This window comes from Telmatherina bonti (assembly GCF_933228915.1).
Source record: "Telmatherina bonti genome assembly, chromosome: 3".
In the NCBI taxonomy this organism is placed as follows: Eukaryota; Metazoa; Chordata; class Actinopteri; order Atheriniformes; family Telmatherinidae; genus Telmatherina; species Telmatherina bonti.
The window spans coordinates 28,069,442-28,093,275 of record NC_136621.1 but is presented as its reverse complement, the minus strand read 5'-3'; the positions used below and the strand labels follow the sequence as shown (position 1 = coordinate 28,093,275).

The 23,834-nt window shown below is 37.8% G+C and overlaps 2 protein-coding genes across 3 annotated transcripts in view; one reads left to right on the top strand and one right to left on the bottom strand.

Moving 5' to 3' along the window:
• arhgap10 (Rho GTPase activating protein 10) overlaps positions 1-2,421 on the top strand; it is a 48,510-nt gene extending 46,089 nt beyond the window's left edge. For both annotated transcript variants that reach the window (XM_079238275.1, XM_079238274.1), the window contains one exon: positions 1,104-2,421. In XM_079238275.1, coding sequence (XP_079094401.1) covers positions 1,104-1,170 — 67 coding nt within the window. In that variant the 3' untranslated portion in view covers positions 1,171-2,421. The remainder of the gene's footprint in view (positions 1-1,103) is intronic.
• A 7,353-nt stretch (positions 2,422-9,774) lies between these two features.
• Positions 9,775-23,834, bottom strand: part of nr3c2 (nuclear receptor subfamily 3, group C, member 2) — a gene marked incomplete at its 5' end in the record, with an annotated part of 72,314 nt that continues 58,254 nt past the window's right edge. The window contains 3 exons of the mRNA XM_079264629.1: positions 9,775-10,682; positions 11,451-11,608; positions 20,854-20,984. Of these exons, the coding sequence (XP_079120755.1) occupies positions 10,527-10,682; positions 11,451-11,608; positions 20,854-20,984 (445 nt within the window). The 3' untranslated portion in view covers positions 9,775-10,526. The remainder of the gene's footprint in view (positions 10,683-11,450; positions 11,609-20,853; positions 20,985-23,834) is intronic.

Sequence of the window (23,834 nt, the reverse complement as noted above, 5' to 3'; positions counted from 1 at the left end):
ATGATGGAGTGCAGTTTATTGGTTTTTATGGTCTGGTATTATCATTTTGAGGCACATTATTTCCTGTTTTGGTGCATGTACTCTACATACATTTTTTTTTTTTTTTTTTGTTAGTTCATAGATCTAATGTGAAAATACATGACCACAATGGCAAGATTAAATTTTGTACAAGGTGATTTTGGTGGTTTGCATGCATTACATTTTTAAATATATCATTGTTATATGCTGCTTGAATCGGTTTTTTTTGTTTTTTTTAAAATGTTTAATTATGTCATATTTCAGTCGCTTAAAGTGATCTAAACACATTTAACAGCAATCTTTTGTCTTCTTGTTTTGGTCCTTGTACCAAAAGGTAGCCAATTTGTGAATCAATTTAAATCTTTCCTTAATTTTTTTTTTTTTTAATTTTTTTATAGTAAATTGACTCCTCTCCTATTTTCTTCTTAATGAATGATTGTTTCCTGTGCTTTCAATTTTCCTTTAAATTGTTCAACAAAATGGGCCAAAAAGCCAAACAAGATTACTGTGTATAAATAAGTCTCTTTTATTTCTAAAGTGTGCTGATGAAAGTGGAGACGCGCTGTCTGAGACATTCGTCATTCTAAACCGTTTGGCTTTTTTTTGCACCTAAAAAAAAAAAAAAATAACAAAAACGAATTAATGCTAGGTTAATTGGTTACCCTAAATTGCCCATAGGAGTGAGTGTGTGCGTGAGTGGTTGTCTGTCTCTGTGTGGCCCTGCGATGGACTGGCGAGCTGTCCAGGGTGTACCCTGCCTTCGCCCAAAGCCAGCTGGGATAGGCTCCAGCTTCCCCGCGACCCTGAATTGGATTAAGCGGTTCAGAAAATGAATGAATGAATGAATGAATAAATGCATCAAAATAACTATGAAAATTAATCAAAAACAGACATGCAATGTGCATTGGAGATTAAAACAAAAGATCACTCTATGGTTAAATGTAACAGCATAATCGCTCTAGCTTCTTTCCTTTTCACTCAAACATGCACATGTACTCACTGGAGGCTCTGTGTCCTCTGTCTGTCCCCACCCTTCCCCTCCCTGTGGTATCATCCCCTCGATAATGCTGTGTCCTTTCCTGCAGTGACCCAGTCGAGAGAGCCAGGCTGGTTGGAGGGGGAGCTGGAAGGAAAGAGAGGCCTCATCCCTGAAAACTACGTGGAGTTGCTGTAAAGCCAAATAGAAATATTAATGGACACTTTTTTATAGTGGGAATACACAAAGAAATACGTGCCTCAGTCTCACTCATCCAGTGTCAGTGCCACTTACTAATATTACTGGTAAACAATTCTAGACACACAATTCTATGTATTTTGCCCTGGCAGTAGATTTTGTGATTTTTTTTTTTCATTTTGGATTTAGCATGACAATATTTTCACCAGAATGTCCCCGTTGTCATTTTAGATCGGGATTGCACTTAAAATGTTCTGCTGTATATTCACATCTGTAGCCTCTTAAAATCCAAGTCGTAGCAGCACCAGAGAATGGGTGTCACTATCCTCTTCCCATTTATACATGGTATCCATGAGCTCAAAGTCAAAGGGAGGTCCTCGGAAACTGCAAGGTAGAATGTCAGCCCCAAAGTCACTGTAGTTTTTAATCCTATTGTCAGATTTGTCTTACTACATTAGAGATACCTGTGTGCCTTAACCATCAAAACACTCTGTGTAAATGAACGTACGGGTATGTTTGACAGGAATTAGATTGTGGCTGATTTCACCGATAAAATGTTTTATTCTTCTGCAATTATATCTCGATATTAAAAGGGCGACATTGCTAGTGTAATTTTATTTATTTTAATTAGCACATTGATTGCATGAGATTTAACACATTGTTTTGTTTTTTTTCTTCTGTTTTTAAATGTGCGTGTGTGTGCGCTTTTGATCCACAAAACCACATTGAAACGCCTCTCTGGTTGGTGACGGACGAGCCCCGTTATGTTAAATACTACCATCAGTGTGAGGTGAATTTAAACATATTGTACTGATTGAAGCCAAGTGCCTTACTTGTCAAGTAATCTCTCCTCAAAGTGTATTTTAAACGTTGCTCTTGTTCTTCTGAGCAGAAAAGTGAAACACTCTGAATTTTGTAGTACCTCAAAACATTTTGGATTTTCACTTCAAAGCCAGATGTTTAGGAGAATCCCCAAGTATGTTTACCCCATATAGTTATGTTTTACATTTTGATAGATTTATTTTAGCTTGTGTGCACATGTCCTCTGCCAGCTGTTGGCAAAACTTCACTTTGTCCAAGAGTTTTGGTTCACCATATTGTATTTTTTTGTTGAAATTGTAATTATTTAAATAGTGATTTATGAGTTTCTTGAAGAGCAAGAACTCTGTTTTTCATCTGTTCTTTTTTTTTTTTGTTAATTGTTCTTGTTCTGAATTAAATATCGTAAATGATCATTTTTAATTTGCAAACAGTCTATTATCTTTGTGGGATGGATGGATGGATGGATGGAAAATAAGAAAAACAGACATCAAAGAAGGCAAAAAATAAAAATAAATCCATTGATCTATTAAAATTATTGCAGAAACTTAATTATTTATTTATATTATATAGGAATACATTTTGTATGAAAAGCGTTCTGAAATGTAAGTTTTGAAAAAATGGCGTTTCCCACTCAAGATGAAACATCAGCTTAAGTGAGGACATGTCATATACCAAGGACTTTATCTGCTTTTTTAGGGGTTTCACATGTCTGCGGTGTCACAGTTTCACACAGACTGAGAATAAAGTGAGTGATGAGCTTTAGATTCAGAGATACAGTAAGCCCTGTGGTGTAATGTAAGCCTTCTTCTTTATATTGACCTGCACTGGATCCTCCTACTAAAAGCTACTTCCAAAATAACTTTCTATAAGAGGATTAAAAATAGATTCTAATCTTTCTCAGAGAAAACATGCTAATCCATGCCCTACTCCATGATCCATTAATATCTCATGCATGTTAATTTTTAGACTACATCTTTATAATTACCACACCAATTGTCCTCAAGACTGAGTGCTTTGACCTTTGTTACATAATTACCAGCAACCATACACCAGTATTATCAATACTGCTGAGCTCTATTCAGTGGGCTGATACTGTTTAAACACAGACGTTTTCCATAAAATAATGTGATAAAAGTTATGGCTAACGTTTTGGTGGAGCTTGTGTCTTTGGGAAAACACACGCACACACACAACGGACATGATATTATAATGAAATGAGGCAGAGCTAATGAGATGGGCAAAATATTCCTGCAGTCTCCACCACCGCCCACCCCCAGGGCTCTTCATCATCCTCCTCTGCCAGAATACTGCTGAATCATAGAGACATCCACACAGCCTGCCTCTCACTCTGCTTTGGACTGTCTGTCAGAAAGCATGCCATGTTGCTCTGTCTGCCTTCATTTCTCCTTCTTCCTTTGCCACCTTGTCTGTCTATTTAAAATTCCTTTCTTCACTGTCTCTCCTCTATGTCTTCTTCTCAGTGCTTTTCCTTCTTTTTTTGCTCGAGCAGGTAATTTAACAAGAGATCATTCATTTCACCTTGTGACAACGGTTGATGACAACTGTTCTGGTAAATCAGGTGGATCGGTGTTATATTTTAGTCCTAGGAACGTATGTCATATTAGTTTATGTTGGCATACCTGAGGGGCTTTCTGCACCTCTGCATGCATTATTAATGATTGTTTGTAAGAGTAGGATGACATGCATGTTACTAATGCTGTTTCCTTTATGACACCATGTTGGCGTGCTTGAGTTAAAAAAAAAAAAAAAAAAGCAGGTAAATGTGTTGGTTTCCCACTTTCCAGTCATGGCTGCGTGCCAGCTGTCCTCTGCCTTCTGTGACGCAGTGTCCTTCAGCCTGAAAACACACACCACACCGTGACTCAGCTTGGATCAAAGCTCCAGAGCAGTTTACCTGCAACTGTGAGAAAATGACACAACTGAGCAATGTGTCTGAATTTCCAAAACAAGTGATATGCGGGAAGCGACAGTGACTCAATACATTCTGCTGTCTTCATTTGGTTCCTTCAGAGAGCACAGCTCAAATATAATCATAGTAAGAGTCGATGTATATAAAGGGAAGGAAACTCAGTAGGAATATGGAATTTCATATATAAAAGAGAAAATTTGGATGGGGGGGGTGCTCGGCTCAGAAAGTGGGCCACAGAAGCTGCCATGTGCGCGGGTGCAGCCGTGAAATCAGCCTGATCCAATAGATTCTGTTTATCTGGCACAACTACAAGTGAAAGCAATTGGAAATCTGGGGGAGATTTGGAAAGGGCTGTGATTCAGGCAGAAGGGAGGGGGGTGAGCAAAAAAAAAGTAATACTGTCTGTACTACAGTCTGGCAAAGCAGGCGTTTGTTCAGATCAGCCTTTAACAAGGTTAATGGTGATTTTTCTCCACAGGCAACATTTCACAGTAAGAATCTAATGCCTCATTCTCTCCTTTTCCATTTCCCTTTGTTCTCTTCATCCCCCTCTCCTTGTGACTTCTGTACCTGCTGCTTTTTCATTTCTGCTTTTCCATGATATTGGTTTTTTTTTCCTTCTTCTTTTCCTGGCCCATTATCCTCCCCACTTAATGCAGCTGATTAGAATCCATCCACAATAAATGCTTTGCTTCAACAGGGCATATTTTCTAGTTTCCGTCGTAGGTTGGTAATTTTAACTATGTACACAGTGTTCAGTGTTCAAACACACAAACAGAGTGCATCATCACAGATTATATGTTTAATAGTCTTTATTTGCAATAATTCTGCAAACACAATTGTGACAATATCTGCTTCAGGGTATACAGTAGCCACTGGTTTAAAAAATGTTCGATTAGTTTATGGTTAAGGAGGTTTACTGTATGTTTGCTAAGAAAGATTGTACTGAGTAAAAAGTCATTTTTAGAACTGGGGGGAAAAAAAGCATAAATTTATATTAATAATTAATGCACTGCCATGGCTGTGGAAATATGGCTTAGGCTCTCTGCACCCGATTCACGACTTTCAAAAGTAAATGCCAATGATGGGACTACACATAGACATCCACACACACACACACACACAATGACGCAATAGTGTAAGAAACAGCAGTTAGACAAATTCTGAGACAACTGTGCCAAGAAAAGGAGTTAATTTAGAAGACAACTCTGAAGATGCCACAGCTGTCTTGACTGTGGGGAAAGCTTCATATGGCAGTAGATTGTGACTGATGACAGTTAAATAAACTGTACATTAATCTTGTGCCTCAGAAAAAATTGTTTGGCAGTTTGGAAAATACTCATGTTTACTTTTTGCTGAAAGTAAGATGAGAATGAATGCTGATGCTACACACAGGTGAGACCCATGGTGATTCAGAATTTCTTTTTCCCTCACTTTATTGGAGTAGCATTGGTCAGTCTTGCATTACTCATGGTGTGTCTGCAGCACAAATAGTTTTGTTTGTTCATGTGGCCTCAATCAGAGGTGAGGAGAAGGCTGCAGAAGTTCCAACAGTCAAGTCCAATATACAAGAGTATCTTTGTTCTTAATGCAATATTAAGCTGCAACAAACCAAACCGCCTCCTGTGTTTAATTCACACTTCGCCTATTTCAAGTCATCATTTGAAGTAGACTATTTTTACTGAAGACTCAAATATTGTCTCAATTTTATTTGTTATTTGTAGCTGATACAGTAAAACTGTCTTCTGGGTTTCTTTCATTTACTTAAAGGAGCCAGGAAATTAAGGGTCATAAAAATTTGTGGGACACAGGAATGAATTCCATCATCCCACCCATCCCAGATTTTCTTTCATTTTCAAAATTGAGGCTACAATAAGACAGTAGCTACACTCATCCTTTGGGAAAGCAAGTGAAGGAAGTGAGCAGCCAAGTCAGCAATTGATCTAAACAGTGAACGGCCAAAACCAATTTTTTCCACTTAAAAAAACCAAAGCTTGAGACCTTAAAGAAGTCTAACCAGATTTAATTTTGTAGACTTTTACACCTATCTACTTTGGCACAATAATTTTATGACCAAAGAGTGTCTGTGTTAGGTAGGTAATACGCAGCCGACAGTTGATGGCTGCTTGGATGGTCGGTTGTCCAATAAAACCACTCTGAGGTAAATGAGAAATTTTGCTTTTTTGTTATGACAACAGCTTGGTTAATTTTAAGAAACTGTTAGCTTAGCTGATCTTTAAAGTGACTATTATGCACGTTTCAGTCTAATTTATTTTAATATGCAAGTTCAGGAGGTCAAGAAATATTCAAGCATTTTTCACACACCCCTTCATTCATTTTGTATTGATCCTCTCAAATCAGCCTCTGACAGAAACAAGTGAACAGCCCTATGCCCTGCCCACGGGCTGCGTCTGATTGGTCAGCTGCTAGGAGTAGTAACCCTAACCCTGAGCAGTAAAGGTGGGTGTGGCTTTCTTTTCGCGAACGTGCACAACCTAGAGAAGATGACCAATCACAGAGTCCCTCTACTGGGACGTCACTAAAACGTGACTGGACGTTTTAAAATTAAACGTTCCTGTTGCCATGGAAACCGAACATAGAGCATACATGCGTTTAAGTGATTTAAAAAAACGACACCGCTCACGTGCATGATGAGTATTCAACAATATACCACCGCAAAAAAGCTCCAAAAACTAGAAATAACATAAGAGTGCCCCTTTAAGAATTCCTCTCTGCTTTTCCAAACTAACTGGAATCTGACGAATGTGCATGTGAGTCAAACATCAATCAAATTGATCACTTGCAAATTCTTCATGAAACTTGTTTACAAAAAAGGACTTTCAGCAGTGCAGTAATTTAGTGTATTTTCCATTAAATCGAACTGTGAATTCAAACTGCCAAAAAAATAAAAAGTAAATACAAAGAAGAAAAAAAGGAAACAGATTTAAAATTTTTAAAGGCAGAGGCATCATAAAGGGATTTTAATCACTTAATCTTTCTTTGGGTCAAATGATCTTTTTGTGGTTCAAATTTGGCAGTTCGTGTAAAAAAAACAAAAACAAAAAAAAGGTCAGCTGATGAATTGCAAAAGTGTCTATTATTCTTTATTCCCTGTGCCAAAGATTTTCTAGGATTCTCTGTGTGTGCACAAATCAGTTTTTCCCTCAAACCAAAAACTCAAGATTTTTATCACATATTCCATTTTGTAGTTTGTGACTTCTTGATTTTTATTGTGGTGCTTATCAACAATACCGCCATGGGTTAGGAAATCATTTCAACAGGAACAAGGACCCATCACTTAACACATCTTGTTACAAAATAAGAAATGCTTTTTGATTTTTTTTTTCCTTCAAGTCAAGTGAACAATGATGCAAAAAAAAAAAAAAGGAATTAAAAAAAAAAAAAAAAGCTAATCAGATAACTTTACCAAATGAGAACATAATAAATGTAGTCGCACTAACATTCAGGTAGTAAGTTCCATAAGTCTCTCACTATGTATGATACATTCATTTCTCAATTTGCCCCGTTCTGGTGCCAATCCTTACTGTAAATTCTTCTCTGTGACCCAACACACAGAACATGGCGAGTGGGAAACACACTTTTTTTCTCCAATATTTAAACAAGATGGTTAAAGTAGAAATGTTTTATACTATACTCAACATAGAGACTTGCTGTATTATTTACAATATATACTGTAAAATTGTAAATCAGGTGAGATAAAAAGGCACAAGTTTCCCTTTTTTTTTTTTAAATACAATGTAAACATCTCATCCAAAAGCATGCAATAACAATTCATTTTACAAAAAGGATATCATTTTTAGACAAAGTACTTAAATATTATTTTCCAGCAAAATATAATTCTCTCAAAAATACTTTCCCATTCATCCTATGAACTGCTGACAATGACAGTTTGTATTCCTTAAAAAGGACAAAAATGGGGCAAAAGAAATAGTGAGAGATTAGCGAAAGGGCACAACAAAGACGTAAAACGAGGCCTTTCTGATCAGGTATTATCAGAAAATTATTGCGGCGGGGAATGATATTGTTGGCTAACTTAACATAACAAAAGAGTGTCAACCCTGGCAAAAGAGCTGCTTCGGGCTTGTTAAAGCCAATAAATTACTGAATCAAGCCTGTACATCACCTGATATTTTTATTCTATTATTCATGAAAAAAAAAAAAATTACTTTGGGATGACAAAAACTTAACACACTCTCTTTTTCTCTCCCAATGTAGACTACCCTTTGTTGATAAGACATGAAAGGATACAATCCTTCCCCTTTTCTGATCCCCATCACTTACAAATTATAGTACACTCTGGATGACACTGCAAGTCTGGCACCTCCACCACCACGCCTGCCAATCTTCAAACAACTACCACCAGAGGAGACCTCCACTGTGTGGTAAAGCAGTGTTATTAAGAGAGACCAGGCCACAAAAACAATATACGTGCCCCCTACTGTGCCACTGATGTCATGTTGTCTAACTTTAGGCTGAGTGACCATGCAGAAAGTCTTCTTCCCATTATCACAGTTGCTTAAAGAAACCGACCATTCCTGGTAGCTGCGCACATGCCTCATTTCACATTGTAACTCCTCTGTGCAAATCTAAATGTGGAAACAGGATATGGCTAAATTTATAACATATATGCATAATACCCACACTAAAAAGAGCAGATAAGACTATTCACATGCTTGCCAAGGAAAAAAAAAAAAAATAGATACCCACACTCGGACACACAAACTGAAGTCATACTCACTCCCTACACACACATAAATACACACTTATAGGGCACAATGTCTGAATAATGACCACGCCTCCTCCCATACTAGCTTTCTTTCCCCAGCGACTTTGTCGCTTTTCAGTAGCATCACAGTAAAGTTCCACAACCATCCAGAGACCAGTGGGGTGAGAGACAAGTTGATGGTCCAGAAGACAGGGGCTGCCATACTTAAGCACAACTTGTCCAAAAATAAAAAAAAATAAAAAAAAAACAAAAACAAAGACTGGAACAAAATTAGGAAAGGTGATCATACCAACACAATATTCTGTTCTTCATCAAGCATTCATCAGCACGTACCTCTGAACATCTGTACAACAGCTGAAAAGAATGTGTTTAAGAAGTTGTTAATACCTGAACAGATCTGCCTGGTATTGATGTGTGAGCTGTAAGCACTGTAGAGTAATGCTCCATTATGGATAATATCAACTTTACAGAGTATGTGTGTTTAAACTGTGCGTCCATATATTGTACTGTATGGACTGTCTACAAGTTACTGTACATGTTATGTCTTGCCTGGCTTTATAGAAATGAAGCACCTTAATGTAAAATGACTGGCTTGTCAAAAACTAAACCTTTGCAACACACTTTTATAAAATGCTTTTTATTAGTTCTGGGAAGAGTAGATAAGAGTTGGTTCACAAAGGGCTGGTTTTGCTTCATTGTGAGTAAAAACAGACATTTGGACAGCTGCTCTGGAGATAACATAAATGACAGCTATTACTATGGACGCACCTCAGTCGAATCCAATACCAGCCGACTCTTACTGAAATTGTTTCTGTGAATGCATTATTTTATCCTGCAGCACGTGTTGCCTCTTTTTGCAAAAAAAAAGGTGAAATCTTGCTTCAATATTGTCTCAATTTGACACCATAATGTCTTGAAAATAGTGACTAAATGACATGAGAGCTCTATGTTCAAGCTTCCTTTATACTGGAGAGACATACTCATTTCAAAACAGCTTAAACTTTGGACTTTTGCATATTAGTTTTGATTGTTTTACTACACATTTTAAACTTGAACAAACTTAATATGCAAATGTGATGGCTTTCATGATACAGATTGAGATTCATACTTGGACTTGTCATATTGAAAGCATTTCTTTAGTTTATGGTGATGCTTATAGCCCTTGGGATATCTTCAAATAGACCTTTTGCCGTACAGCCTAAAATTTCTGTCTCTCCTCATGAAGTCCTTTGCCCTGTAGTCTTGTTGCTACACTGCAAAGCTAATCTTAGTATTGGCATAATTTTTTTCTAGTGCGATTATTTGTGAAAGACTGCATAAGCTGGAGTTAATATTTGCAAAAAACCTTTTCTCTTGATTTGTAAGCAAATCTCATTTAAGTGCGTGCAGAGTGCATCTGGGTGTCTGTGTGAAGGCTTGTGGATCAATTTCCTTCTACTCTGTGTAATGAATGTATCTAATGCATTCTAAGAAATGTATGGCTTTATCTCCATAGAAAATACTGTTATCGTCTTTGGGGGCAGAGGTGCATGGGCATACTTCTGGATGCTTTGTCACATTTGTCCAAAGTCCTTCTTATTGATTCGTGCTTGATTTCTCAAACTATTCACAACTCTGAAACGCTCACAATGACTGCAGAGTCCAGTCTTCTTCTCCTTTTCACTTGTGTCACCACATCACTTAACTTTGACATCCAAGACAAGGACGCTGGCATACTGGGGCGACAGGGTGCGGGCCAACTGGTCAGGCCGTTTTTGCACATTTACTCTTCTGCGAACTTCTTTTCTCCTCTTTTCCAGTTCCTAATGCCACTTCTGTCCCAGATGCGTCACAAGTCACTTCTTGTGGAAGTAGATTGTGTGAGTGAGGCCTGACTCCACCTTTGGTATCTGGTCACTGATGATCTCCACCAACATTTCGGGGAACTCCACCTTTAGAGCCTGGGACTCACGAAAGGTGTAGAAACAGAAGTCCAACAAGTTCCCCACCAGCTGCAAATCATAAAACACACAAGTTAACGCCAAATATGCTTTTCATGGTTAATTATTTTAGGTCTTTATTTACATAAAGTGTTTTGACATTTTCACTTTTGATGACATTCATCTGTATTCACTTAAGTCTGTTTTTAAATTCTGCTCTTTCACATCTACTCAGCTCACCACTTGGGGACGCCACTGATTTTTTTCTTTCTTTTCAGCAGCCAATTAAAGAAAGGTCGTCCATTCAGCACTAGCCCCATTCACACAGTCATAAGGGTCAATGAATTCTGGCCCGTTATCTCTGTGTCTTCTTGCTTGTTCATTCTCACCTCGAGGCTTTGCGTTTTTCTCTCATTCTCCCTATGCACTTGTTGACCCCATGCGTAGCAAAAAAAAAAAGTGATTTAACACATTCCCCACAGTGACCAATCTATGCTGATCCAGTAAACTGAAAGCTAGTATTGATCCCCTTCTGTTCCATTCACCAATACAGCCTGGTCCCCGCCTCTTCCAAAATAACTTCCCCCTCAGGGAGAAAGTGGGATGCAATAATCCTTATTCCAAGCCACAAAGCTCAATTGAACCACTAAGTAAAGCATTAACAAAATCCACTCTGTTGCCATTTTACTCAACATTTCCTGTGAGATTACATCCCCAAGTACTGGTGGACACCTCACTCTGAGTGTGAAGGCATGACATACGAGGGAGGCTGCCAAGGGAAGCCTGTGCTGGTCTGTTTGGAAGTGGCGCATGAGAGGCAGGCAGGCCAAGAGTACTTACATCATGCATGGCATCTAGCAGCTTGGTGAGCTGGAAGAAGCGCTGCCAGGTTTGGCCGGAGTTGTTGGTTGCTTTTCCCACTGAACGCCGAAGCTCCTTGATGTAATTAACCCTCATCTCCTCGAATGCCGCCTGGTTCTTAAGACCCTCTTTGGGAACTGGGAAACAGACAAATCCCTTTGTCATCATCTGGATTTAGTTAAAACATTCCAATACAACACTATTTCAAATATTACTGACATGTTATTGGCAAAAAAAAAAAAAAAAAACATGCTTAAAGATAAAAGGGTTTGAACTGGGGTGAGACTTTTTTAGCCTGTTGTTTCCTGTTTGACATAGATGATGGAATTTTTTAAATGTAGCTTAACAATGGGCATTTTATCATATTTTAACAGTCACAATAAGCAGTTAGTGTAGACCATTTCCCAAATTTTGATATGAACCATCTTGAAGACTTTTTTTTATGATGATCGCTGGTTTAGCCACGGGGTTGGGTTGCATATCTGACAAAAAATGTAAATGTCACAAGCATCAGATATTTAGACCCAGCATGTATGGTAAGATTGTAATCGGTTTAATATCCTTGAATGAATTAAACTGTCAAAGAAAATGTCCCAAAATAATGTGCAAGGCAATTTTATTGAATATTTAATACTTCTTTGATTATGTTTAATCAGTATTATTACTGACTTTGATTCTGTCAGTTATGAGTGTCACTTTTCATTTTAGATGTTTTTTTTATATTATCTATTCAGTATACTCTAATGTAAGACCTTATTACACTACAAAATTTTGGCCATGGCTTTTATCCAAGTTGATTCTCTTAAGTAGCTGTACACTTCAGGTTGAGTAAGGATCTCTTTGTATTGTAGTTAAAGACCATATATTCTCACTTATACAGGACCTGACAAAAAAACAAACAAACAAAAAAAAAACAACAGAAAAACAAAAAAAAAAAGATCAGAACTTGGATTCAACTGTGCAAATAGTAACAAGCCTCCAATTGGATATTTACTGCATAGGTGATTATCTTTCAGGTGGCGACAACTGATTTAACTCCAACTGATGCAATGAGCAGCTTCTAATTTCTAAAACAAACATGTGGAAAGACATCCCATCGCTGTTAATCTGTTTAAGAAGGGTCAAAACACCGGCATGAAACAGCAGAACTCAGACTTATGTTTAATAGTGAAAGTGAGAACATTTCCACATGCACACTGCAGAGGAAACTCAACAATCTCTGTAGCCTGAAGAAAAAAAACACTAATCAGTGAAGCTGAAGAACCATTTATGCTTGATGCAGAAGATGGAAACGCAGACAAACGGGCAGTCGGTTGTGTGCTTAATTTGGTCACTTTTCAACTATCTTAGCTATCCGTCACCCCCCTCCCCCCCCCCCCCAAAAAAAATTAAATTTATTTATTTAATTTATTTTATCAGGGGTGGCAGTGGCTCAGGTGGTGGGCCTGCCTGTCTTGAGACCTGATGGTCTGCGGTTCAAGTCTTGCTCCCCTAAGCCGCTGCAGCTCTGAGGTGGACAAGATTACTTTCTGAGGGCCGGTCCCAAGCCTGGATAAATGCCGAGGGTTGCATCAGGAAAGGTATCTGTTGTAAAACATGTACCAAGGGACACCACAACCACACACACACACACACACAAATATACATATTGTCTTCCATCCAAGAAACATAAGAAGGCAAAACATAAGTACTTTTCAGAGGTTCATATATTTTATTTTTGTTTGGTTTAAATGAATAAAATACAAATATGGAAAAGAATTCTCAGAAGCTAAAATTTAGAGTATAAATTTAAAGAGTATGCCGCTCATGCATGCACACTCATCGAACATGAATTGCATTAAGCAGGCTATGTCATGCACAACCACCAGTTTGCTCTTTAATGCGGAAATGTGTAATATGTACAGGGTAATTAGAGGTGCTCGGTGGATTATGGTTCAACTCCTACACAGACGCTTTTTTAGGGCATTTTATCTGTATTGACAATCCAAGCCTGTTTAACAGCTCACTACAACCACTTGCACTATTTCAAGCGGTAATTTGTTCTCATGTGCAGCTACTGATTCATGAAGAAAGACTGGCAAACTGAAAGCCATTGATTAAAACTTTTCAACAACAGTGACAGCTACAAAGGATGCTAATGTGGATTAAAGGGGCTTAATTATTGTGTCAACCCCAGCCTCGTTTATCATGCACTTTGTTCGATGACCACAACCATTAAACAACTACAACCTTCACTTATGCTGCAGTAATTTACACTGTGGCATCAACGTACTCACAATTAGCAGACAGCGTGATGGAAATGTAGACAAATGTGAAGAGTAAAGCCTGGTAAGTACACCTTGAAGATACACTGAAATGTCGACAGTGTCTCTTTGTGCAAAAGAATGAAACACAGCTTGGAAAGACTGCCAAACATCTTTAAAACTGCTGCAGGCAAGGAAATTAAGAAATACCTAACTTCTCAATGGGCACACCTTCAGCTCAACTCCAGTCAGGATTAAAAGATGATATGCATGGGAACTGTTGCATCGAGGCTTGCTCTTGAATTTTATCAATAAAAATGCTACAAGAAATACATTTTATTTTCTTCGTTAAACCACTGTTCTCTTTTTTTTAAGATCATTTGTATATTACAAATTGAAATTTGAATTATTATTGTTGGAAAATGCAGCACATCCCAAAATATCTGATATTTAACTAACAAAAAATGTTTACACAATTTAAGAGAAACTTTTGAGCAATAATTTGTTGTTATTGGCCATATTACCTCAGATATAATGCTTCTCTAATTCTCTGTTAGAGAAATAAAAAAAAGGTCACAATCACAGCGACAGTAAACAGAACTGTTGATACTGTTCTTTACCACTGTGATCAGATTTATTTGTACTCAGAGAGATTTCTGACACAACTAAACATGTCAAGAGGAGGCAATATATTTATGTATATAAACTGTATGGGATTTAGAAAATTATGAAGCTTCCAAGTTACTTTGGTTCGACAAAGAGGGTGTGTTGTACAATCTGCCCCCTTTAAAAGTTACAAAAGAGCTGCTTTTGTAAACCATTTGTAGAGATGCTACTGACAGGACCTGTTTGGATTTGGCAGTGTATACAGCTATAAGTAAAGGCCTTAATGTGTCAGGACTGCAGGTCTTTGAGGACAGATCATTGTAGGTCAATACCTCGAAGCATCCATGCTTGTGTGTTTTTGGCTGCCTCTCTCTTGAACTTTTTTTTTGTCTCTTTGGTTTCATTGTACTTTGATGCAAAAACAACTCTGGGCACAGTGTGCATGAAGCTGTGGAAAGCAGATATAAAAACAGATTGTACCCTGATTGCTGTGATTTCTGGGCTATTTCATGGCTGACATGATGAGAACGTGCTAAAACCAAAGGCCGCATTGGGACCTTTTGTTTCTCTCCCACTGACCCACATACGCCCTGATTAGAAACTGGCCTGGCATTTAGGGGTGTCTCCATGAGTGTCCCCAAAATAGGACTCTTACAACAGCATCAAATTGATTATCTCTGCTGATATAAAGTCTGCTCAGCTAGGCCACATTTTATGCTATTGTATGATAGATGCATTGTCATGTTTGCAACAAGCAAACCATTCTAGGACAGCTCTTTTTCTAATGTATGTAAGAATAAATCGCTCATGCGGACTAGGAAAGGCCATTAGCATGCATTTTATTAGAGGACATGCAGCTTCCTGCCTTGGTTGTTGGTGCATACTTTACCGACACAATGGCTTTCAGTTTTAATTTAATACCTGATGATACTCATTTAGGAAATTTACAACTTTCCCCAGTCATAGTGCAACAAAAAATTAACAGTTTTAGGCACTGTCTAACAAAACATACTAATGTAGACATAATGCAAACTGACTAATGACTGGCTAGAGTGAAAACAAACCCAGTCTTTGAAATGGGTAGCAGTAAAATGCATAACAAAGAATGCTTCTGTGACCACAGCAGACACGCAAGTCCTGTCTAGAATTAGGCTCATCAGCTACAGAGAAAAGCATAGAGGCAGATTAGGAACAAACCAAATGAATGAGAAAATCTTATTTTATGTGTTTATGTGTGGAGGTGAGGAGTGTAACTGGTTTGAACAGGCCACTGCTCCTGTACCGAACCCAAATAGGGTCATAAGACACCGCAGGCTTGGTGAAACCTTAACCAAGGTCGGAGAGGAAAAACAGCCCTTGTCTCTTTCCTCTTTATCCCCCTTTTCCTCTCAGTGTTTCGCTCGTTCACCCTTTGTAGCATACAAATACACTTTTACAAACCAGCCTAAAGCCAAACACACACACACACACACACACACACACATCCACACTGACTCCACAGTGCTTGGTTAGTTGACAAGTTCTGACACTTCCCCTGTAAACAGTTCTCCTGCTTCTCCTTCCACAAGGTCCAACCATTATAGCTGAATGACTGTAACCAAAAGAACTTCCCGCAGTGCCCCAGAAAAAACCTGCAGAGGAGGGTTCCTTTTTTTAAAAAATATTTTCCTAGTGCTTTCCCAAATCTCAATGCAATTCAGACACTTTATCGTGTGGATTTTGGAACAGACATGAGATCTAAAGCTCTGGATGATTATTTACTTCCGCTCCATCTCTCGTATGTTATAGTAACATTTGACTTAAACCAATAACCACAGCAGATTGGACTAACTGTGCAGCACCTTGAATCTCCTGTTTTGATCGTGCGTCCCGGCTTCTTTTTATCCACACCCTCTCTTTCAAAATTCCAGCCCAGGTTTCAAGGAAGTGCAGAAAAATAGCAGGTCTTGGAGCACTGCCTGGTGCTTGACTGGCCTTTATTAAGTACAGCAGGGCTCTCTGGAAAACCTCCAGAGGACCAGTGAGGAGAAGAGAGGGAGGCCACAGCAACAGAAGGAGCAACTCTGCCATCCCACCACTCCTTTTGTCTTCCCTTTCATTCTCCCTATAGCTGCACACCTGTCTCTTTCTCACCAACACCAGCTTGTCCTCTCAACTTGTCTTATTTCACTCTAAATCAAACTTTTCCCCACTGATTTCTTGTACTCTCTGTTTTCTCACTTTTTCATCTCCCCCCAACATCCATTAGCTCATATCCAGTCTGAGCTTTTAGCAGTTATTTCAGGGAACTGTTTTCACATCGCCTCTTCCACATGTCACTGCTGCTACAAGCCAAAGAAACCTTATGAAAACAAATTAGTTGGGAAAAAATGCCCCCTTTTTATATGTCCTGTAAGATAAAATTTTTTTTTTTATTAAATATGATAAGACTGAATAAATAACACAAGATTTTAAAGACTTGGGAAGGAAAGACGCCTGAAACCGGAAGATGAAATCCTCAGAATGTTTACACACTACAGGATTGATACAATGATATGCAATGATTTATTTAATCTAGTGAAAAGAAACTAGATCATCTTAACTAGATTGTTCAATTTATTACTTGATCTGTTTTCAAGTAATGTGAGGAAAAAGACACTAATGTTAAATACACTAACTGCTAAAGTTTTTATTAAGTGTGTATCCAGCACCATCCTCAGTATCTACAGTGATTTTGAGATTTTAGCACCATGACAACACTAGTTTTGTGTTCAGATATGATATTCCACATACCTTGGTTGTAACCACTGGTGATTTGAGTTATACTTGTCTTTCTGTCATCTTGAACCAGTCTGCCATTTCTCCTCTGGCATCAAAAAGGCATTTTTCTCTTGAAAACTGGATTTTTTTTTTTTTTTTTTTTTTTGTATTATTATTTCTGCAAACCTTAGAAATAGTTGTGTGTGAAAATCCCAGTAGATCAATAGTTTCTGAAGATTCATATACTCCTGTCTCTTAGTAACAAACATAGCATGTTCAAAGTCACTCACTTCCTGTTTTTTTCCTATTATGATTCTCATTTTGAACTTGAATTGTCGTGTCCACCTTCAGTGTGATGAATTGTTGCCATGTGATGGCTGATTATCTGTGTTGACAAGTGATTAAACAGTTATATGGAATAAAATGAGTACATATGGACACTTAATCCAGTTTTCCTAATAAAAACTCAGAGTACAAGTTTAGTAATAAAAATAATACAGTTTTTACTTCTTTACTTTTCTTAATGGCATAGTATACACTTACTATTCAAAACTGTAGCATTTCAGACTTTGTCCACCATTTCCCCGGAAGCGAAGCAGACTGTGTTCATTCAGCGAACAAAGCAATAAATATAAGATATAAAACTAAATTTACTGATTTTTTTCCCTCTTTTTTCCACAGTCATAAAACTTTAAAGCACAAATAAACACATCCACACCTCCACCATCCTGCAGGAAGGTGCTGAATTTCTGGATTTTATGTGAATGTCCACACACTGCCAACTGTGTGTGGCACAGTGGGCTGAAGTGATCATAATACACTTTATGTCTAGAACCCATTGCACAAAACCATTGGCTAGTATCTACACACTTTCCACCTTAGTAACCTGAAAGATCTGAAGCACAGCGATGTATAAAGAAACAAGGACCATGTAAACATAAAGTGTGTCGCTGCGGGGATAAAAATCTACCACACACTAGTAGCAGGTCATAATGCGTAACTGTGAGGAAGTAATTTTGCATGATTTTATATGGTTTTAATTTAGGAATAATCGTTTAGGAATAATCTGTTTTACACTATAAAAGTTAAAAATTAAAATGGCCAGATAAGCAGATGAAATAGGAATAAGGTTAAAGCATACATGTATAGAAAATGCAGAAAAAGTCTCCCACTACCTACCACACTAAATCTCTTTTTTCCAGTTTTTTTTTTTTTTTAGAGAGGAACCTTTGTGTTTGAGATGTAAAATTCTGCAATTTAAACGCAATTTGTCCTTGTTCTGAAGCCCATAGCTGGACGACTACAAAAGAACCCTCTGTGCCAAAATGGCCTTGAGGCTCTCTAGAGAGTCAAGCATGAGTGTGAGGTTTTCCCATTGAGGAGAAATTAGGGGGTGTAGTGTGTGTTGACAACTGGTTATAAGGTCAATTTCTTTTTTTTTTTTCTTCCTTTTTTTCCTTAATGATTACCACATTCTCATGCAGTGTCCATGGTCCTGAACCGTGATGTGAGAAACGATAAGAAATTAGGCTGAACACTGAAACCTTCTGGCAGTTATGTGAAAGCAGGAGTCTATTTAATGAAGCAAGCAGGCAGCCTCTCGATGTTTCAGTAACTAAACCAAGTGGTAGGTATGGTCACCTTCATTCTTCCGCCTTGTTATGTTTGTCAAATTACATGTAATCGATGGCGCCTGAGTTGTTAGTAAAATGACCTGCAGCTGATTATCAGCTGAACTGCTTGTTTGTGACCCCACACTAATTTGTGCTGCTATTTGGAGATTGCTTTGGTCATTATGGAAATGAGCTGGCTGCATCTGTAATCACAAATCAGTACAATGTTTGGAAATCACTCCCAGAGACCGTCTCTCCCAGTTGCTTCTTTTCCCCTCTGCATTGCCACCTTAACTGATCTGATCTCAGTCAGCAGTGATGCTGCATGTCCTTCTCTTCTATGTTGCCATACACATGCATGCAAGTTTGCAATACTAGACCCTACAGCTGCTCCTAAGCTTTGAAGGAGCTACTGATTGAGATGAGTTAACCGAGCAAAGTTAATAGTGAAATTTTGTGCTTCTTTTGTATATTTACATAGATTTTAGAAAAGAAGAGCATAAAAAGTGAAGAAAATACATTTCTTGCAGGACACTATAACCCCAGCCTGGTGTTCCCCATCAAATGTTCAAATCAAACCTGCATCCATGACCCTGAAAGACCTCACACCCCAGTTAAACTAAAAGCCTTTCCCAACTAAGAATGTAGAAATTGAGTGTTAAATCATGACACATATTTAATGGTTACTAGCAGCAGCAGCTTATCTGTGTTGAGCTGGTGAGTAAAAAAAAAAAATTACCACTTGGATTCAGACTGAGCAACTTGACCCAACAGATATTACTGGCTGAAGGGCTGTGGGTGTACTTTGGCATGCAAATTGCATCAAGTTGAGATGTTGTTTAGTGGTATGGATACGAATGAAATGAATTCCAAATAAACCCGAGCAGAAAAGCTTTCAACCACCAATTTACGCTTTTTTGCACACACTATATGATGCTACATTAACTGGTACATGCGACATCAGGTCTGCTTTCACAGTTGTGGTACTTGTTAACGGATTACTAAGAATGAGATTAAAGCATGATCTCACTGACTAAAAAGCAGTGATTGTGGGTGCCAGAAGGGCTTTTGCCAACCCTGCCTCAAAGGTGTAAGCTAGAAGGCAACCTTATCGGTACAATTTTTATTTGAAAGGAAGCCTTTTGGTTTAGAAAAATGGGAATACTGTGACTTTCATCTCATTGACCCCAAAAATTATGTACAACAATGTTTATGACCACCATCGCCATGGAAGGATTGAGTGATTAACTATGTGTTATAAATCAAATTGGTCATCTTGCAGCCATCCTCTAAATGCAAGGCTAGAAAACTGTAAGAATATTCACAAACAAGAAGAATAGTGTTTGATGGATTCACGTTACCACTGTGACGGAGAACTTACAAAACCAAATTCAGCTTCTCACGCAGAGATAATTCCAGTTCAATTTCAAATTTCATGTCTTTGCCTTTGTATTAAAGGTTTAATTTTGACAACCTTGGTAAAAATCCCAAAAGTCTTTAATAATTGTAGGCTTTTTTTTTTTCTTTTTTTTTTACAATTGTCTTCCAACCACCTGAAATGATCTCGAGAGCCCCGGGGGTCCTGATCGTCGGTTTGAGAACAACCGAGCACAATGAAGACAGCTCTAACTACAATATATCCATGTTATCAAGAAAAAAGTTACACATAAATTACGCTTGGGTGCTGTTTTTAAAGCTACTACTACTGCAAATCCCAGATACTACTATTTTTTATGGTAAGTAAAACTTGAAAGAAATAAATTAAATGAATATTACATACTTTGGTACTCCTCCACCTGAATTACAATCTGGTTATGTGGAGACTCATTTGGGGAAAGAAAAAACAAAAAACTAAAAAAGCTGCACTGAGAAAATGGCAATATTTATTCAGTTGATCTGCTACAAATTTCACAAAATCATATGGAATATTTTTTCTTAACTATTTCTTTTCATTTAGCAGTATGCGACTTTCCAAATCTCATGTTCCTGTTTCCACACCTGTATTAAAACATGTTGCATGTTTTAACTGACTATTTAGTTCTGAAGAGAGCCATATTAGTTTATTAGTATCAGTTTTTATTAGAGCAAACACTTGAGAGCTATGTTTCTTAGAGTATATCTTCAAGCCAGACAACATGAGAGGATGTGAGCCTGTGTTTGGACATTTAGTTTGTTGCCTACCTGTGCTGAGTAGTAGGAGAACCTTCATTGAGAGGAACTCGTCATAGGTTAGTTGCAATCGGACAAATTCCTGGCTTACTTGCCTCATGCCCAGACACAGGTCGTACATGGCTGACTGCCGCATACGGTCCCTGGAAAAATGAAACATTTTAAGCTTCACAAAATGCATTTCTTTTGAAAACAAGAACTTTGTTCAGTTGGATTAGCCTTTGTCACAACCCATACCCCAATGCCCACTCAGTATCCACTAAACATTCTTGATTTCTTCACTACTTTTTCTTTTCTTTATGTCAAACCTAATTGGCTTCATCACTGGATTCCTATCCTCCTAGTTCAGTCCAGTGAAACAGCTATTCCATACAGTGTAGAGGAGGATCCTGCTTGTCTGGGTTAAGAGCAGAATACCAAATCCCCCCAGATTGCAGAGTGCTGCATACAATATCACGGCACAGATGCACCATTTTTCCAAAGCTGTGTCAGACTACAGAAGACATTGTCTATAACCCTAGTCACCATAGAAACACTGTTTAGGGTGGACATGCAAATCGGAAGACATTTGTCTTAACAGCAATGACACATATTACTTTATGTTGGCTATACAAAGACATGTTTATTAAACAGGCCTAAATGCAATGAAGTGTGAAAAATAAAATATTAAGTGTACACACTAACAGCATCTTCATATCCATGCTTTCTAACTCCCCTTCGCTTTTAAAAGATATTTTATCAGTAGAAAAATCTTGGTTATATCACAGAGTTCACAATAACAGGAAAGAACCAGTGGAGGGAAAGAGCTCATTCCAATAAGAAATATGCTCAATAGATGCCTAAGATTCTCCCTTTGTATGTGTCTTCAGCCTACAAATCATCATCACATCAAGACTAGTCAAGTCAATTTGCTTTGACTACAGAGAGATTAGTTTTATTACAGTATGTAGAAACCATATCTTTACACTGCCAGTGAAGCTGAAAGATAAATCCTGAAAGGACTTAGCATGGAAAAGAGGAAACTGGAATCAGCTGATGATAAATGAGTATCTAATTTTCCGGCTGAAGCAGACAGTGTAACGTTTTATTGTATTTACTGTACAGCTGTCAGCTACATTAACTGTGTCAAAGTCTGAGGAGAGACGTTTCCGTCCTGAGCAGCACGTTGTCTGTGACTAGTTTTGCAAAGTGCAGGATAATAGCAGTTGATGTAAACTTTATGTCAAAGTTTCTAAAGTCCTCTCGCTCTCTCCTTTTTTCCCTCTTCTGCTCTTTTAAAATCAATTTAGCTGAATCACTGCCCAAAATGAGGTGCTGGTATGGGGGAGAGAGAGAGAAAAAGCAACACCCCCATCCCCCATTTTTTTCCTCCTCAATATCTCTAAACTTGTCCTTCTTTTGTAAAGGCAAAACCTTCAGAAAGGAATGCAAAACTGACAACAAATTAAACCTCAGTCAAAATCAATTTATTCACAACAGTGCGTCCCTAAAAATCACAAATCTTAAATCAGTTTTGTCTCCTCAGCAAGGGGAAGGGGGGGTGTTATCATCAAATTTTATTATACAGCTCCATCCAGGTGGTGTAAAATATTATAATATTTTAATAAACATAATATTTGAGAATCTAATCAGACACACAATAAAAAGCAAAAAAAAACAAAAAACAAAAAAAAAACAAATGTTTGGACTTGAACATGTAAAAAAGTTAGAGCAGGGCAACAAAGCTGCACTTAATAAAAAAACAACATGCAAAAAAGAAGGGTAAAAACAACTGGAAGAATATTAATAAGGTTAATTAGAAGCAAATTCTGAACAACAAGGGGTAAAAAAGAAGCTGCGTACATAGAAAGGTGGAATCTCAGAATGTTGCCACCATTAACTTTTGAGTTGTTGAGCAAAAACATTTTTTTTTTTTTTTTTTTGTGAAACCAGACTTTTTTCTTCTTTGATCATGTTATCAAGGTTCCTATGTTCAGTTAAAAAACAAATATTTGTTTTTAAAATCTACAAACCACTGAATTTTCTTGTAGTTATATTTACAAGTCCAATTTTTATGAGGGTCTGAATTATTGTACCTCTTAAAACAAATTGTATTGCCATACACTAAATGTCCACTATATTCCAGTAAATGGGTCAATAGTAACTTTAAAAGTTGTTCTTAGGATAGTCTAAAAGGCATTTTAGAGTATGTCATATCCTGGGGAAAAAAAATTCTGCCATTTTAATGGCCTGTCCTGCCCTCATCCTGTACCCACTTGAATCCTCTTGAACTGGAAAATTCTGCGCAACTAATGCAAAATAGTCAGTGTTTTTATTTAATCAATGTGAACAGACCAACCAAAGCAAAGATAACTTTTCGGTCAGGGAATACCTCACAAAACTGGATTTTTATAGGAGATGTGTTTGGATGTGAAAATAAATATCACTGACCTTGTTGTTTCCATGGAACTTTGAAGTTACAGTTACATAATCACTGTTTATTGTGTAAAAACCAAAACTAATTCCAGTTTTCTTTTGAGAAATCCAGACTCGTCCACCTTTTTCAAGAATTGCTAAGCTGCTGTAAAAGCAAATATACACTGTCCTCTTCCAAACAGACTAGTGGGACAACATTTTTGGACCTATTTTGGCTCCATGTCTGAGTAATTGTCAGTGGCCTGGAGAATAACCTTCTAGACATAAACAGCAAGTACTGTAGCCCAAAAATACAACACGGATGGCAGTGACATCCAGATTGCCCTGACAGAGCATACAGCATGTGACCAAAATCCAGGCCACCATCAACAGCCAGTCTACATCTCTGCTCTGTCAAGCCAAATATCAGGCCCATCTGCCACTGGGATTGACTCACTATACATAAACTGCATCATGCTGCACCGCGCTACAGAGCAAAAAACATTATTCTCAGTGAATACATATCAGTTTCATTGTAGAGAGGCAGTTTTAATTACAGATTTATTTCCTATTTTTCAACTTATTCAAAACAACACCTT